Below are 19071 nucleotides of genomic sequence, written 5' to 3' on the forward strand. Positions count from 1 at the left end.
ATCTATATACAATCATAATCGTATGAAAAACATTGTAGTTTCAAATGACATCTTGCAGCATCTATTGTTTAATATGGAGAACAATTATGTTACTAATATCTTTTGAGTGTATTAAGCGGCATGCATTAAATAAAATAAAAAGGCAATTCAGTTTGCAATAAGAAGTCCCTAGATAACCTATTCATCTTGTAGCAGCTCACAATGTGGTCCTGGCTGGACCAAAAGAATAAAAATTAGAAAGTTGAGTATTCTGAATACACTATGAGATAGACAAATCATTGGATCTCCGTTTCGATTGGTGATCCTGTACTACACTACCGAGCATCTCATCGGTATATGCAATGGTATAGTAAGACATATGGGGCTCACCTGCGATTAACTGGTTATGTTTCATTTCACAGCCACAACAACAATCACAGCTACAATCACAGCCATAGCCACAATCACAACCACAGCTACAACCCTTCATGCACCCGTACCAACTGTCCACATTCCTTTTCACACTAGTACCCACAATCATAACCCTTCTCGCACCCATACTCACAACCACGCTCATACCTACAACCATATACTGAGCATATCCCTTCATTTTTTTACGCAATTATTCTTTGACTTACACTCACTAGCCGCCCTACCAAACATATCATCGACCCTCTATTTCACACTAAGGCTGCGTTTGTTTCTTAGAAGAGGATAAGACAAGATACTGAGAACAAGACACAAAAGATATAGACACAAAATTTTGTGTTCTTGTATTCTAGTTAGTGATAAACTAGAACAAATTATGAAAATTCAATTTATTCTCATTTTTTTATTTAAAAAATTTGAGAATAAAAATATAATAATAAAAAAATATAATGATAAAAAATTAACAAGAATAATGAAAGAAAAAATAAAAAATAAGTTGTATCCCTTGTTAGTGTCTCTGTGTCCTTCCTATCAGGATGGACATAAAATACACTAATTTAGTGTCCATGGATACAATGTCTCTGTCCATGTCTTATCTGTCAAATACAATTTTGTGTCTCCGTATTCCTGTTTCAGTGTCCTGTCCCTAAAAACAAACGCAGCCTAAAAGAACACAATTGAGCAATCCTCAAATTGTAAGTTGTATCGATGGGTATCTGAAATAGATACGTCACAACAGGTAAATTATTTGTTCTTCAATTCTCATCTGCAACTGCAACAATCATAGCCGCAACCTCCTGAAGTTAACAAGCAAGTGCCACAATCTAATTGACAATCGCCTCGAATTATTCCGGATCAATCATCTGTGGATTCGAGACTACAATGTCGTAGTCCTTCTGTGTCATTTTTCTTCTTCAAATTCCATTTATGCTTCTCCTCTTGCTTTCGGCCAATGCTCGCCATCCGAAAACCAAATACCTAATTCAAATATCATAACGGGTTCCATTACCTCCATTCGAAAAATAGTGCAATTTTTTTATTACTAACAAAAGCATTAAACTCTTATAAAAAATATCTTTTTCTTTTTTATACACATCTTCATTCACATTTTTTCTTGATTAAATCTGTCTTTCTCTTTTTAAAGATTATTTATATTTTTTTTGGGCTAGTTGATAAACTTTTTCCTCCTCATCTCCCTTATCCGAATTAAATGAAAAATCTTTTTTTTTTCAATATTTTTGCTTTTTAATTAGATTATGAACTAGCCATTCATTTCTTTTAACAAGAAAATTTATCTTTTTATTAATTTTATTTAATAAAATATGTTGACTTAAAAACTCTATACTCATAACTAAAAATGTCAAATTATAAATCATCATTTAAAGTTCAATCTGCTTTATTAAAATATCATCAAGTTAAACTTGAGGCCTATAATATATCCGTTATAGAATTATATATTATAACTCTACTCCAAACATTATAAGATCAGCCATCAATGTTAACGTCATATTAAAATGCTCTAATGTGTTTTTATTTGTTATTAATATAATTTGAAATGGATAAACAATGACTGACACCGATTCAAATTATAAAAAAGGGTAAGTGAAAAGGAAAAAAGAAAGACATTCATCGAAAAATTACTTTTTAAAGTAGAGCTTATTCTTTACACACTAATTTAAATGTTGAAGTGCTTTTTGCAGATATTCACTCTCCATTTTTTTTTGTGTCGAGATATAACTCATCCCAATTAAAAACTAAAATTGAGGACAAACTATATCAAAGTCAAGCTATACAAAAACAATAATAAAAAGGAAAAAGACATAAAAAAATTTAAAATAAATAAAACTATTGTTATTCTTGCGAGATTTTTTGATATTATTAACTAAAAATATAAAAAGAATATCAAATAATTAAAACATACCAATTAAAAATAAGTTTAATTATTTTATTAATACTTATAATTCTAGTAAAATTTTACTTACGTCCTTATATTTAAAAAAATTATAATTGAATCTATATATTATATAAAATTTCTCAATATAATCCTTGTTATCTATTTTTTTTTATAAAAATGCAAAAAATTTTAGAATATTAATTTTGTGTTTGATTTTTGTTGGATTTTGAAATATTCTAAAACTAGTTTATGATCATTATAATTTTTTTCTAAAAAGTAACAAATAGTGATAACTTGATTAAATATATTAATTTTTCTTGGGTGACTTGATTAAATATATTTATTTAATATAAGGATATCTAACTACAAATTTTTAAAGTATTAAAAACTAATTAAAAATTAGAGTTATCTAACATTTGCCTTTAGAGCACATAATAAGATCAGTAAAAAAATTTAAATTTTTTTTAATAAATGTATTGAAAATTTATTTTTTTTTATATTTTTAATAAAAACTTTCTCAATTTATAATCTTAATGTGTATCTTTAAGACACAAGATAATAAAATCCTTAAAAAAATTTGATAAAAATATAAAAAATAACAAAATAATTAAACTTTAAAATGCAAAGTTTAGCTAAAGAATTTAGTAACTTGTATTTTAAAAACAAATATTAAAATTAAAAATTAAAATTTTTTATCATGGAGCTAAACCCTTGACTAAATTCTTAGAGCAACTCTCCAATAAAATAATTTTTGGTATCACTTTCACATCTACAATTAAAATTGATTTAAAATTAAAACTTAACATTTAATATTATCTTTGAAATGAAACTGGTATCAATAAAGAGAAATTGTATCATTTTAACAAAATATCAGTTAAATATTGGTCACTTGTATAATCTATTAAGTCTATTAAATAATATTATAATATTGTGACAAAACTTCAATCAAAATTACTCAAATAAATAAGATATACTTAGTTAATAAAAAATAGATCTAAATCAATTTAAGATATTTTTTCAATTATTTTTAAAATTTTAATTTTTTTCAATCTAAATGCACAAAATTTTTAATTTTTATCTCCACAGAATTTTAATTTTTTTTATTGTAATTCTTTTTTTCAAATTCAATGAACCAAAATTTTAATTCTAGTTAAATTTTCATAATTTAACTAAATAATTTAGAATAATATAAAATTTAAATTAAAAAATTAAGTATGATAATAATAAATCTCACATTAAATCTTAAATTAATTTTTATAATATATAATTTCATAAATATTTATGTAATATTTTACAACATTTAAAATAAAATAAAACTAAAACTAAACATGTCAATGTTATCATATTTTGGCATAGGATTCCGCAAACTATATTTCCTAATAACCCGGAGATAAATGTGATCTAGCATAACAAATTAACTCGACATATACTTAGATCCTAATCCTATGATTAAGGCTTGAAAGATTTAGATATTAATATTAATGATTACTAGTAATAAGTGTGACACTTGTAAGGTAAAGGCAACACTCCGAGAAGTGAGACCATTTCTACTTTCTACCTACTAGTAAGCCCACGTGACCATCACAGCTTACTTATTTAAAAGGTTCCAAGAGATGAAACTGAAACGGCAGTAGAAAAGCAAAAGTAAGTACGACCAAGAACAGCACCAACAACAATAACAGATCTAGAATAATAATCATCATCATCATCGTCATCTACCACACAACCAACACACAATAAATATTCTCCTATATGTTACACTACCTCAATTTTAAAATAAAAGATAATTCTTTTTAACTATATAAAGTTAAACATTTTGTATAAAATTTATACATATATACATTCTATCATTTTATGTTGATGAAATGATAAATGTGTTAAATTATATTAATTTTAATAATATATATCAGCCGTTCTATTATATCTCTTTTAAAATAAACATTATTTTAATTTTTTTTTACCTTGAAAATCTAATATAAATATAATCTAATTATATTATACTTTCAATGTATATAAATTAAGAAAGAAAGCATATATTCTTTTTAGTTTGAGACAAGGTGATTGTTATTTTATTCAAGTGAAAAAACCTATGATTATTTTTCACCTTTTCATATATTATATAAAATTTATTTTTTATACACAAATTAAATTTTATATATATTTATATACAAATATATTTTAGTAGTTGAATTTGGTTGGGAGATAGCAATTTTTTGTATATTATACTATTTTTCTTCTTCAATTAGTCTCTCTCTACATTTGTACCCAAAAAAAGTTCCCCTCTATTTTTGTTTTTGTGTTCGTGGATCGTCATCAATCTTCCTGCCTGCTAAAGCAACGGTTTTGATATATTGTTAGCTTTCAATGCAATCAATGGCCCCACAAAACTATTTACAGTTTTACGCTGAGAAATACACACAAACAAACACTACTACAAGTCTACAACACTATACACATTGCTCTCTCTCTCTCTCTTCCTCTTCCTCTCTCTTTCTTGTGCCTCTTCATCTAACTGTGTTTCTATTTTCTGCTTCAAAAAATGGTCACAAAAACCCAGAACAGGCCTCCATTTTCACTCACATCCTCTCCTCCAACACCTTCTTCAAAGGTACCTTCTTTGTTTCATTCCCAATCATGGGTTCTTTTGTTCCTTCTCTCATTCTTTTCTTTCTTTCAGTGCAGTCTTCATGTTTGAGAAAATGCGTGATCTTCTTTTTTGTGTTGGTTGAGGATATTTTCAGAACTTTGAGGTTGATGAGATGCTAATAGACAAAGGGCAAGAACAAGTTGGAGGTGAAACAATGGTGGGGACTCCCATTAATGGAAGATCAAGGCAAGCTTTTTCACTTGTGAATGGTGTTGGTGGTGGCCATGATCTTACTCCTGGTAGTGCTCCACCAAGCAATGCTGGATCAGACTATGGCATAATAGAGTTCACAAGAGAGGATGTGGAAGCACTCTTAAATGAGAAAGCCAAAAGGAAAGACAGATTCAATTATAAGGTTAGTGAAATTTAATTGAGCTAATTTGATCATTATAATTATAATTACCTGTTGTGTCAATTGCTTATCTGGATTTCAGATCAAAGTGGTTATCATTTTGTAAATTGATGTGCTAGATACATGGTATTACTTGAATTATTGCTTGATTTCATATGTTAACATTAAGTGTTATTTTTTCTAGGAAAGATGTGAAAATATGATTGATTATATAAAAAGGCTTAAGGTTTGCATAAGATGGTTCCAAGACATTGAGATGAGCTACTCACTGGAACAGGAGAGGTTGAAGAACTCATTGGAACTAACACAGCAAAAATGCATGGAAATTGGTAGGCTAATTTCATTTTTACTATCCACTTTGGTTTTTGAATAAATCTCAATGGATTCAAGTACTGATGTGGTTCGATGCATCTGATAACAGAGTTGCTGCTAAAAATCAAGGAAGACGAACTGAACTCAATTATCACAGAAATGAGACGGAACTGCACTAATTTACAAGAAAAGTTGATCAAGGAAGAAACAGAAAGGGCGGTAAGAAAGATTTTCAAGTGGATTGAGTTTTAAATTGTGATAACAGAGAATGTTGTATGCTAAGGAAATGCCAATAACAAATTCTTTTCTTCGATTATCTTTTTACATACAAGGCTGCAGCTGAATCTCTTGAGAAAGAGCGGGAGTCCAGGATTAACATCGAGAGGTCACATACCACTTTGTCTGAGGACCTTGGGAGAGCACAAAGAGAGATCCAAAGTGCAAATCAGAAGGTAATTTAATTCCACTTCATCTATTTTCCCAAAATCATTTCAGGATCTATACTAATGTACCAATGTCTTCATCGATGTGTTTTTGCAGATATCGTCGCTCAACGAGATGTATAAGCGGTTACAGGATTACATAACAAGCTTACAACAGTATAATGGAAAACTTCATACAGAGCTTTCAACAGTTGAAGATGAACTTAAACGCGTTGAGAAAGAAAAGGCTACTGTGGTGGAGAATATCACCATGTTAAGGGGTCAACTTACATTGTCCATTGTGAGTTTGTTTCACATGTGAACATTTCCAGTTTGGAGTTAAAGTAGAATATATGTATAAAGGGAATATTTGCAGTTTTAGTATATGCATGAAATGCCTTTCAGTAACCATCTAAAAGGTGAAATCTGGAAACTTTGTTGACAAGGAAAATTGTTTAAGAAGAATTTTATGATTTACTAAGTCGTTTTCTTTTTCTCCTCCCGTGGTGTTGGTTACTGCTCCTGTACTTCATATAGAGCATATCTTACTATTTAATTTACATCCTTATATTTTGAAGCTGGCTTACTTAAAATGTTGCTAGTAGGGATCTCAAATGTTATGTGATTCATTTGTAAAGAAGTTTTAGATTTTGGTTCATTTGTAAATGGGGGATTACTAATTGGACTAAATTCTTAAGGGAATTAATTTTCCCCCCTTATTTATTGGGTTACACAAATTGCCATTGTTCATTAAATGGTTATAACTGTTCAATGGTAAGGAAGCATAGAGGTAATTCTGTTTCCGCCCCCAGAAACATGAGCAAATTGCTATAATTTACTTATTTAGAAATTAGGATTTTCTTTCCTTAGTTTTTAGAAAAATAACACTCGAGAAAGGGAAATTTATTTCTTTTTGAATCTTTGTTCTAAAGGTTGTAGACTGATTTCTATATAATCTTAAGACATTCAAGAAATTTTAATGATGCTAACATGAGTAACATTTTGTTAATCTGGGGTGATTTATGACACTCTATGTTGGTGGAAACCATTTGATCTCGAGTCATATACTCATATTGGCAAAGATGTTCTCTATAGTAGATAGAACCAGTGGAGAGACTGAAAGTGCTTATCTGCAAAAGATTTTAGAGTTTCAAAAGTTTATTTACTTATATTATTGTTTTCTATTATTTATACAAACTTTAAGCATAAACATTTGTGGGTTTGGGATTTCTTATTACCATCCTTCATGAAAATTCTAAGTAATTTTATTGAACTTGATTTTGTTTTCTTTCTTGTGTTTGTACTTTTGTCCCTTAGTTGTTAACTTGCAACTAAAATACTATTCAATTTCCTGCATTCATTTTATAGGCTTCTCAAGAAGAGGCTGTAAAACAGAAGGATGTTCTAGCTAGTGAAGTTGCTTCTCTTAGAGGAGAGTTGCAACAAGTAAGAGAAGAACGAGACCGACAACTGTCTCAAGTGCAAATGCTGAGTTCTGAATTAGAGAAAGTTAAAGAATCTACTGAAAACTCATCTTCTGAACTGGACAAGTTGACTTTAAAAGCGAATGAACTAGAGGTTGGTTTAAAGACATAATTTTCCTTTTGTTTCAAAATTCATCATTTTTTTTTTGTTTTTTGGAGTCACGAGATGGCAAATTTCCTGCACAGGCAAAATGTTCTTTGAAAGATATGCAGATAAAGGAATTGCATGAGCAGCTAGCAACTGCAGAGAAGAAACTGCAGGTAAGAAGACATGAGGTTTTCGAAACAAATTCCATGCTTTATCAAGTGCTGATTCAGTCAATGGACTGTCTAAACATCAAAGCCCAGAGTGCTCTTGGGTGAGGAGTGCGTGGATGTAAATTCATTCATGAACCTTCACCTAACAGCTTTAAAGTTTTTGAGAGAATTATTCCTTGACATACACATTAGATGATATTCTTTAGGTACCAAAATTACCCACTTCTTAGCTAGATTTGTCAAATGAATCAAGCGTTTCGGGTATACCAGGTGAATTTTGTTCTACCATGAGTAATTTTGGTAGCAACATGAATTTTGTTGGATAATTTTAGTATTTCACTCTAATCTTTATGTTACATTTTAGTGATAATCTTTATGTATCTTATTTATTGCTTGTTTTAATTATCAGGTGTCTGATATATCAGTAATTGAGACAAGGACTGAATATGAAGGGCAACAGAAATTCGTAAATGAGTTACAACAACGCTTAGTGGATGCAGAATATAAACTTATAGAAGGGGAGATGCTGCGGAAAAAATTACACAATACCATTTTGGTAATTCACTGAGCCAAAATATTTGTTTTCTGACAGTAAAAGTATCCATACCTTAGTAATCACCATTTTAACAGGAATTAAAAGGGAACATTCGTGTTTTCTGTCGAGTGAGGCCATTGTTGCCCGATGAAAGTTGTAGTTCAGAAGGCAAGATCTTCAGTTATCCAACATCAATGGAAGCTTGTGGAAGAGGCATTGACCTAGCTCAAAATGGTAACTCTTTTGTGGTGATGACACTGAAGTTATTCTTTCTCTTATTTTTGTAAGCTCGTTTTACACATTGTCACCTCGTGTTACTCTTTTTATTCGCAGGCCAAAAACATTCTTTCACCTTTGATAAAGTTTTTGCACCAGAGGCATCACAAGAAGAAGTTTTCGTAGAAATTTCACAGCTTGTACAAAGTGCTCTTGATGGTTATAAGGTAACTTTTAAGTTCTTCTGTTATTTGCTTCGTTATGCTACATCTCTTCTCAAATTATATATAAATAACTGACACATAATTGCTTCTCAATTTCGAGAGAAAAAAAAGAAAAAAATTTAGAGACTATATTGTGCATTCCAACTATCCTTCTTTATCTGGATTCTTAGATTCTGACCTAACTTTGTTGTGTAACACCTCAGTCCTAGTGGATTAGATGCCGGAAGTTGCATTTTTCTAATATGCATGTTCACAAATTGGTATGTATATCATACACATAGAGATGTTCTAGTGGGTTGATTGGTTTTATATGAGAATGAGAGGAGAGGAGAAATCGGGCCAAATAAAAGTCATTCATGAAATCACATGACTTTAGTCTTGAAGTCACTCCTCTCTCAATTGGTTGATCCTCTTCCTGTATACATAAATGTTTATAATTGATGAGGGGAGGACTTAATCTAACCGCTACTCTAACTGTGAAAGCAATTCCTTAGAGCAAATAATACGATAATGTGTCGCATACCCTGAGAAAAGTAATGCTTTAAAAGAAATAGAAGATAAAAGAGAGACAGCATGGGTCCATCCTTAGGGATGGGAATGTTCCTCCTTTACTTTTTAATTATTCTAGACAACAGATGAGACAAGGAACTGTAGGTAGGGAATGAGCAAGCTGTCATTACAGGTATGCTCATTGACAAGAACGATTAAAGCATGTGAGTGAATTATTTTAACTAGAAGGCAGCATTACAAAACCTAACAGGAAAGGAGGAGAGGACAGACCAGAATTTCCTAAAAATAGAAATAGAGGCCAAGGAGCTCCTTATGCCGAGAACCCAGGAGAGTCTATGGGTTCTACAATTTCCTATCTTGTATTTCCAATTCTGTTTTTGTTTCTATTTTCTGTAATTCAACAAAAGAAGTCAGTTAAGAGGGTGAGATTCTACTGATTTCACCTCATAACTCGACTTCTTGATAGGTATTAAATTTTTCAACCAGTATTTTGACTACCAGGTTCTACATCATGTTTTCTTTTTCAGGTTTGCATCTTTGCCTATGGTCAAACAGGATCAGGGAAAACCTATACAATGATGGGCAGGCCTGGACATCCTGAAGAAAAGGGCTTGATACCTCGTTCATTAGAACAAATATTTCAAACAAAACAGTCTCAGCAGCCTCAAGGCTGGAAATATGAAATGCAGGTAGGTAACATCAAGTATTTTCTTAACTTCTCCCATCATTGCAATGTCCATCATTTGTTTTCTAAACTTAGATGCTGAGTATTCTTTCATTGTAATATTTTACAGGTGTCGATGTTGGAAATATACAACGAAACAATTCGTGATCTGCTATCTACAACACGCCAAGAGAATGGTACTCCTGGAAAACAGTATACAATTAAACATGATACAAGTGGAAATACACATGTTTCTGATCTCACAGTAGTCGATGTTCAGAGTGCTAGAGAGGTTGCATTTCTATTGAACCAAGCCGCAAATAGCAGGTAAATTAGGTTCCAGTTTTTGTCCTATTCTGCTGTGTTTTGCAACTATCATTAATCATTACATCAACAAACTGTCAAATGTCAATTAGCTTGCCACTTTAGTTGATTGCATTATAATGTCATAGTAGTTGATTAATATAGGCAACAACTTTTATTGTGTGAATGAGATAAAGGGAAATGGAAAATTACAAGGTGGTCAGTGTCACATTTCACAAAGCAATATCGAAGTCGGTGTCACATTTTACAATATACAGCGATATCAAGTGTAGTGTCGTCTAAACTTTAGAGGAAGCTAGTGTGTACTTTTACAAATTGAGGGTGTTGTATGCAATATTGCCTAATCTTAGGGAAGCCAATGTAATTTAGTTTGATTCTAGTGCAACAATAATCAATATTTTCTCTTAGAAGTCAAAATACTTTGCCTTTCGATATCAATTTGAACTATATTTAATTTTCATGTTTTCTCCTTTTAGGTCGGTGGGAAAGACCCAGATGAATGAACAATCATCAAGAAGTCATTTTGTATTCACCCTTAGAATATATGGTGTAAATGAGGTATGTATATATACATTAAATGTTTCTCTGTAACAAATTAATCAAAATCATGTTTTACATTCTATTCTTCATCTTACATTACCTGATTCCATCATATGCAAACTGCATTGTTTTTCTGCTAGAGCACTGAACAACAAGTGCAAGGTGTTCTGAATCTTATTGATCTTGCTGGTAGTGAGCGTCTATCAAAGAGTGGCTCAACCGGGGATAGGTTAAAAGAAACTCAGGTATGTGTAGCCATGGCATTTTTATTTTATTTTTCTTGTGCTTGTATATTTGGTAAATAAGTATAGGGAATCAACTTTAAATGAGCTAACATTAGCCAACTTTTTTTTTCTTTATTGTAAAATTACTTTTTTAACTCCCACTTTTTAGAGAGTTTAGGGTTTAGGGTTAGGATTTAGTGTTTAGAATTTAGGATTTAGAGTTTAGGATTTAAGGTTAAGGTTTAAGATTTAATGTTTAAAATTTAGGGTAAAAGGGTAATTTCAAGAAAGTTTATTGATATTGGCTGAAAAATAGTTGGTTCTCTGGTTGAACTCTTAATTTCATTTAAAATAATTTAAATTCTCATTTATTTTGATATATATAGGCAATCAACAAAAGTTTGTCATCTTTGAGTGATGTAATATTTGCCTTGGCAAAGAAGGAGGATCACGTGCCTTTCAGGAACTCAAAGCTTACTTATCTACTTCAGGTAATTCTTCTTTCACGTACCATTTTCCAAAGGAAAAATATAGGTAGACAATGAAAATACTAAACAGTGTGAACAATGGATATATTTGATGTTCATTTCACTAGATGTGCGGATAGTTATTCTAATATTAAGATTTTGGTGGGTAACTTGGAGGTGTAGTGTGTTTTGATTTGATTGATAGTTGTTCATGTTATTCAAAAAAATTATTAGTTACCTAACATAACCCTTTTCCAAATTTTACATAACATGTATATTGAGCAAGTTCGTTGTGCTGGTTCAAAGAAATGTACTCGTTTCGATAAGTATTTTTAAAGTTTCTCAGTTATTTGAGATGTACTTTGAGAGAAAAAGTTAAAACAGGATCTGTTTCGTTTTTTGAGAGATGATAGAAGACAGAAAAACACATGCATTAAATGCTGAGCCAGTTTCATTTTTAAAAAATATCCATGACAATTTTGTCAAAATAGCAGTGTATACCCCTGATTCTTTTGGTAATGTTCAAGGGAATTTGTCTTCAATGGACCTTTTAAAAGAATATTCCATCTAAAAATGATGTTTTTAAAATCTGATATTACGATTTGTCACCAACATTAATTATTTTGGAAATTGCATGTTTCGCCCATAAATAATTAAAGTTAACTATCAAAAACTTAATCACTAAGATAACCTTAATCAAAAAATAATATTAGGCGAAAGTTAGATTTTCTAAAATGTTAAAAACATGTCATTAATTCTCTCTAAATTATATATTAGTGCAAGGTCCATCAAGATACAACAATATATTCTTCACCCCATTGAAGAACTTGCCATGTTCAGGGTTAAAAGCTCTATACAACCTCTCTCTCAAGTTTCTTTTTGTCGAAATATACCTTTTAGAAATGAATTTTGAATTATTTTAATTGTTATTAGTTTATTACATAACAAGCAATATTTTTGTATTTGCAAGTTAATAACTTCTTTATTGTTTTTGGTTCTTCTACTTGTAAGTTGTAATCCTATTTCTAATTTATTTCTAGATAATGCTTAATGAAATGGTAATGATGATTCCTTTGTTAACATTTTCTTATTAAACAGCCATGTCTAGGAGGAGACTCAAAGACACTAATGTTTGTGAACATCTCACCAGACCCATCTTCACTTGGTGAGTCACTTTGCTCGCTCAGGTTTGCTTCCAGAGTCAATGCATGTGAGATTGGAACTCCTCGCCGCCAAACCAATGGAAAATCCACTGAATCTCGATTGAGCTACTTCTAAACGCTAATTAATCTCTTCACAATCATGTATATTTTCTTTTATTAATTTCTAATTAACCATTTGTGGCTATCAAAGTGCCAGTGTGATGAGACAATACGATGACAAAGAAGAAGAAAAAGTTTGGTTTGGTTCTAACATCGGCACATATATATAGTTTGTATAGTAGTGATGAAGAGAGTCGGAGAGTATGCATTTAGTTGGAAGACCACCAATTTTAATAGTTCAAATTGTAATTTCTGCTTCTTGTTATTTATTATTTATTACATTTATCAAATTGTTTTTAATAAATTAATGTGTCATCGGGTTCATGACCTCTTAGAGCATGAGCACGAATTTGTTGCATATATGAGGCAGTTTTTTCATGTGCCTTATGTTAGATTTTGTCGGATGGATCTGTACCAAGAATTAGAATTCCAACGTAATATCTAATATGAGTATATGACACCACTTAAATAAAGATACAAGAAACATCCTTTTTTTTTAAGACACATTACTTATACCATTTAATACTCGACATGTAGCATTAATCAAACCAAAACACGGTTGATCTTTAACAGTTTTTTTTTCTTTTTTATTTGTGATCGTAAACGGTTTATTTTGGTTTTTTTTTTCCTTCTTGCCGGTCCTCCCCTTTTAGCGCCGCGGTCTCTCACTCTCACAGCCTCATCGCAAAGTCGTCTCTCCGCCTGAGGGCTGAGACAGAATAGTCATCTTCCCTCATCGCATCCTGAATGTCGCCACCTCCAGCCCCGTCTTCATCGCCATTGCAGCAGCATTTTTGCCTGTCTTTGTCGCAGCTCGTCCGTCAGCCTCTTGCCGTTCGCTGCTCTTCCTTCCGGTAAGTCTTCTGTGAATTTATTTAGTGTGTGTCTTCTGAACTTGATGGAATGTAGGGATTGAAGACAAAGGAATGCTGATGAAGAAGATTGGAACCATTATTATAGCAAGAATGTTATTAAGGGTGCTGATTAGTTTTGGTGATTAATGATGATAATGATGAGATGATTGTGGATGCTGTTGCTGAAGAAGCTCTATTACTTGTTTGTTGTTTTCAAACAGTTAAGGATGATTAAACAAAATGGCTCAGTGGGTGTGCCTCTTGTGCCATTGTTGAATTTGAAGTACAAAATTAGTGAATTTCTGTGTAAACAACTAATCTTGTGCCATTGTTAGAATTTGAATTTATCATTGTCATGCATATTTGTATCTTGAAGTTTCGTATATGCAATGTAGATATTAAAGAAGAACTTGCAGCAATTCATGTGATTTGGTGTTGCCTTGACTCATTTTATTTTGATTATGTTATATTTTCTTTTTTTAGTTGGTTCTTTTAAAAAAGACTAGTACTCATGTTGTTGTTATAAACTTATAATTGATAAAGAGAAGAGAACATATTTATCCTGATTCTTAATACAATTTATTCTGAGTTTCTATTTGATGATGAGCATTTTTGGAACCTTAAAACAAAAAGGAGTTTTTATAGTTCTTCACTTCTTCCCCAACTAAATGACAAGCTAACACCGTGAACGAGAATCATGTATCATTTTGAATTGAACTAATAATGTTACATGCTTCATATGATTCTGTTTTTATATTTCGCAAATGAATCAATCTATATATACTAGAATTTTGATTAAAACTAATGAAAATTGACGGGAAAAGTTCAAATGTATTTGACAAAGATCATACTTTGATTACATGTATGAATTTAATATTTGCTATAAGAGGATAAGCTTCCTCAAGATAATACATCACAGATAACTTCTACTGCAACAATGAATCATGCCTATAGTACAGTTGATATTAAATATTTGGCCTATGTTTCGCCAATTTTTTCAATATTTTGTTATTAATTCATTAAAATACATAGAATGGTGGAATCACCACGGATCTAAATGCCAGTTAATCTCCAATTGAGAGCAGTCAAGTGAGCCTTTCACTCTATTCAAAGCTGCTTGCCTGTGTTGCAGCAATGGATGTGAGGGATCTTCAATCTCTTTGGAGCTGCTGCCACCTTCATTTTTGCAGGGAGATTTCATTGACAAATCTTTTCATTTGATTCAAAGGCACAAGCTATAAATGATGAAGGAACACAGTACAAAATAATTAACTGCAAAGTCATGCTGTAAAAGTTTAAAGGAGCTAGGTGATTATTTGAGCAAAGACAGCAACAAATTCAAGGTTCAGTCATGATAATTAATAACAAATTCAACTCATGATTTTTAGCAACAAAAAAAATTAACTCAGTGATTATTCAGCAAGACAACTACAGATTCAAAGTTCAATCACTAACAAATTCAACTCAGTGATGACTTTCAGCAACAAAAAGATTTACTTAAGTAATTATTTGAGTAAAACAACAACAAATTCAAAGTTTAGTGACGATAATCAATAACAAATTCAACCAATTCAGGCATCGAGACGGACCCCTTATATTGTATTTGTTGAATGCACTCCTATGCTCTGTTGTCTTTGTACTGTCCCTTAGTGTATTTAGGATACAGAACACATTATTTAAGATAAAGGCAATTGATTTCTTGAAAATGTTGACATAATGTTAAAATTAATTGTGTACCAAAATAATAAACTATTAAAAATAAAAATCCATTAGAGCTTAATGGACAGAGCTTCATGTCAACAACCAAAGAACATGCCTGAATAAAGTTCAAAAAAACAATTATCCTGCCTCCTCTACCTTTAGATAGACTCCAAACAATATGTTAGCTAATCACCAAAATATCTCACAATACATAATATGCTCACACACAATGCTGAAGCTACCATTGTAATTCTTTATATAAGAATATAAAGGAGTAACAAATTAATATTAAATTTTATGCTTGCAGCAACAACTTTTACAAGCACTGTTTAGCATCCCCAAGACATATCTATCTAAATAAACCATTAATCCAACTTCTAGACTGAAGTATACATATGGTCACAACTAGTTAGGTTCAATCCAATCACAATGTAAATAGAAAATTTCAGCTCAATAACAAATTATTCAAGGTTTAGTGATGATAATCAATAACAAATTCATGTCAGTGATGATTTTCAGCAACAGAAAATCTAGTTCAGTGATATTCTCAGCAACAAAATCAAAGTGCATTGATAAATTACAGTAACAAAATTAAAAAAGAAATAACAGGAGAATTTGTTGGAACTCACCAAATCGGAAACCAGCTTCTGGGAAGGAAGCTGACGGCAGGGAGGAAGCTGACAGTGAAGAGGAAGTTGATGGCGAGAGTCGAAGCAAGAAGACAACAACGACGATCAGCCCAGGAACCTGTTGCTTCTGCCGCCGCCGGCGACAAGTGCAACAAAGGCAACAAAGGCGCGGGATTTAGTGTGAGACGGTGACGAGACAGGGAGCGACGACGATGACCAGTCCCGGGACCTGCTGCTTCTGCCGCCGACGACGAGGAGGGCAGGAAAGGCGCGCGAGCGCGACTGAGTGCGAGATGGTGATGACTGATGACACAAAGAGGGACGACGAGCTTGAGTGCGACACCGGAGACAGTAGAGAGACCGGAGTCGAGAGAGGGAGAGAGTCTTTGTTGAGGGAGAAGACGGTGAGGGTGAGCCGGTGAGGGCTAGGGTTTTAAACGACGTCGTTTACCAAAGTAAAAAAAAAATGACCCAGTCCAGGTTATGTAAACCGGCCGGGTCAAAACAAATCTAAAAATTGAATTAACCGATTTTATAAATACACTAATCAACGCATGACACATCAACATCTTTTAAAAAAGGACGTTGGAAGGTCTTGATGGGAGTATCCGCCCAATAATAGGAGCGTACTAGGAGCTCATGTTTACTAGGGATGTCAGCGGTGTGATTTAGTTCGGTTTTAAAGAAAAAAGTCATCCGATCCGAACGCTATGGTGTAGTTTGGATTGAATGAATTTTTTTTGGAAATCCGATTTGATCTGATTATAAGTAGTTTAAATTGATTTGGATTTGTGATTTTTTAAATAAAAAAAATTAAATACATATAACAAGTATTAACATCAAATTTTAAATAACCAACAATGACATAACAAGTCTTAACAATATCTTAAAAAGCCAACGATAATATAATAATAGAAATAAAATTATAAGTTAGTTAAAATAAATAAATAAATAATATTTTGAACATAAAATATTTATTAAATAATATAATACATGAATAATAGAAAAATGTATAACAAATTAAACATATTATAAGTATAATTGTAAATATAATAATAAAATAATAATATTATAGCACATTGCATTTTAGATTGGATTAGATCAGTTATGAAAAATAGATCTGAAATCCGATCTAATTCAGTGGTTTGTAAAAAATAGAATCCAATCAAATCCAAATTAATACGATTTTAATCGATTTTCGATTTAGATTGAATTGAATAGACAATTTAATTTGGATCGATTTAAATTTGAATTACTATCTATTTTCAGTTAAAAAAGCGTACATTTATATCGATATTGTTACTTAAGAACACATTTATCTAATCTCTTTTAGAAGTTCTCAATATTATTTATACATTAATATTAATTATTAAAATTAATTATCATATATTTATACATAAATATATATATATATAATTTAATTATTGGGTAAAAAATCCAAATAAAACCCAAATAAACATATTACCCAAATCAGCCAAAATAAAAATTTTTTCAGCATTCAACCAAATAATAATAATAATAATAATAAAACTTATGGGACAGGGATCTTTGGTTGAATGCTGAAAAAAATATCATTTTAGCTGATTTAGATAATATGTTTCTCAACCTGAATTATTTGAGTTTTTTATCCTTAATTATTTTTAATATATATTTTATATTTTAATATATATTTTATATTAATAACTAATTTTAATAGTGGATAAAATATATATTTAGCATGATTGATTTTTTTATAGGTTATAACATGTATATACTATATAAAGTATTAATTATCAAAGAGATAAATTACTAGAAATCTTACACTATTATCTTATTTATCATATATACTAATTATTAGACTCTCAAATCTAATCATGCATAGTCACATTTAAAATTTAAAGTATATGAATCAATTAGTTTATGTACTTATTATAAGAATTTGAATATTCAACTCATTTTGACAAAGATATAAGGTTTACCACGAAAAAGTATAATATTCTTCAGTTTGACCAATATTGATTGGGTTTTATTATTTAAAAAATAATTTTAAAAATATCTCTCGAGTTAAACAACCATAGCGATAAATTACAATCTAAAATAATTTGGCATAAAACAAATTACTCTGGTTGACAAACTACTGAACCGTAAGTGAATTCTAGATTATAATGTGTCTTAACACTCACACAATCACATAATCAATCGTTCTTGAAATGTTAATTAAACAAGTGTAAAAAGTATAGTACATATACAATATTACATTATAAGGGCAATTTACTTAATTAAATAAATTGAGTGAATTCTTTATCTATAAATATAAAACAAAAATTTCTTATGTGCATGTGCATTTTTATGTTTATATAAATCGTGGGAGTCAATCACGGTTTCAATTTAATACATAAACCGTGACTACTAGGCACGGTTTATTCGTGAATAGAATGTATCATAAACCATGGCAAGCTCCCGCGATTTACTAAGGGAAGCAAATGCACATGGTAAACAGCAATGGTTTATGAAGAAATTTGAGTAGGTATAAACTTTTGTTAGCTGCAACGGTTTATGAGAAGAGAAATTCTATATGTATGTGAGTGAGATTCAAGCTGGTGAAGAGATTATTGTCACAATAGAAATAACAACAATACCAACAGGAATAATTCTACTAACAATAACAATCTATAACAATATATAAAGTGAATAGGAGAGTTTGGTATCCAATTTCCATTTTTCCATCTCAATCTTATTGATAAATAGTGTTTAATATAATTGTCGTTTTAAAATTTGGTCAAAAATGTAATTATTAGTTAATTTTTTTTGTTCTTTGTACAGTTATTTTTTTATTCTACAATAACTTCTACTCATGTTGTCTTTTTTTCTGTTCTATGGAGTACATGTAATACTCTTTACTTATCTTTATTTTACTTAATTAAAAAAAATAATGATAAATATGTGTATGGAAAATAATAAAAAATAATGAAAATAAAAATAATTTTTTTAAAAAAAATAATAGAACAAAATATGATTTAACATATTAAATATAAAATTAAAAAAATTAGCAATTAAAATTATGCAAAAAAATAGTTCTTTAAATTTAAATTTTTATATCTGTTTCAAATTAAATAAGATTAAAAAAATAAATAAATTTATAAATATTTATAAATTTTAATCTTA

General features: G+C 30.6%; 2 protein-coding genes across 3 annotated transcripts in view; one reads left to right on the forward strand and one right to left on the reverse strand.

Moving 5' to 3' along the window:
* Positions 1 to 4739: 4739 nt before the first annotated feature.
* On the forward strand, positions 4740 to 13077 carry LOC107478254 (kinesin-like protein KIN-14N). 2 transcript variants are annotated; one of them, XM_016098388.3, is made up of 17 exons: positions 4740 to 4910; positions 5044 to 5304; positions 5486 to 5630; positions 5723 to 5832; positions 5946 to 6065; positions 6154 to 6336; positions 7404 to 7613; positions 7706 to 7780; positions 8187 to 8333; positions 8408 to 8546; positions 8646 to 8755; positions 9790 to 9951; positions 10057 to 10253; positions 10727 to 10808; positions 10931 to 11035; positions 11401 to 11505; positions 12580 to 13077. In XM_016098388.3, exons 1-17 carry the CDS (start codon positions 4842 to 4844, stop codon positions 12757 to 12759), a joined length of 2400 nt encoding a protein of 799 aa, XP_015953874.1. In that variant the 5' UTR covers positions 4740 to 4841; the 3' UTR covers positions 12760 to 13077. The 2 variants fall into 2 exon arrangements, with proteins under 2 accessions (XP_015953874.1, XP_015953875.1); XM_016098389.3 differs by having other exon boundaries at positions 4778 to 4910; positions 4980 to 5304.
* Positions 13078 to 14419: 1342 nt separating this feature from the next.
* Positions 14420 to 19071, reverse strand: part of LOC107478260 (uncharacterized) — a 7077-nt gene continuing 2425 nt past the window's right edge. Inside the window, exons 2-3 of the mRNA XM_016098395.3 lie at positions 15928 to 16352; positions 14420 to 14882 (exon numbers count right to left, since the gene is read on the reverse strand). Coding sequence (XP_015953881.1) covers positions 14795 to 14882; positions 15928 to 16352 — 513 coding nt within the window. The 3' untranslated portion in view covers positions 14420 to 14794. The remainder of the gene's footprint in view (positions 14883 to 15927; positions 16353 to 19071) is intronic.

This window comes from Arachis duranensis, chromosome 3 (assembly GCF_000817695.3).
Source record: "Arachis duranensis cultivar V14167 chromosome 3, aradu.V14167.gnm2.J7QH, whole genome shotgun sequence".
NCBI lineage: Eukaryota > Viridiplantae > Streptophyta > Magnoliopsida > Fabales > Fabaceae > Arachis > Arachis duranensis.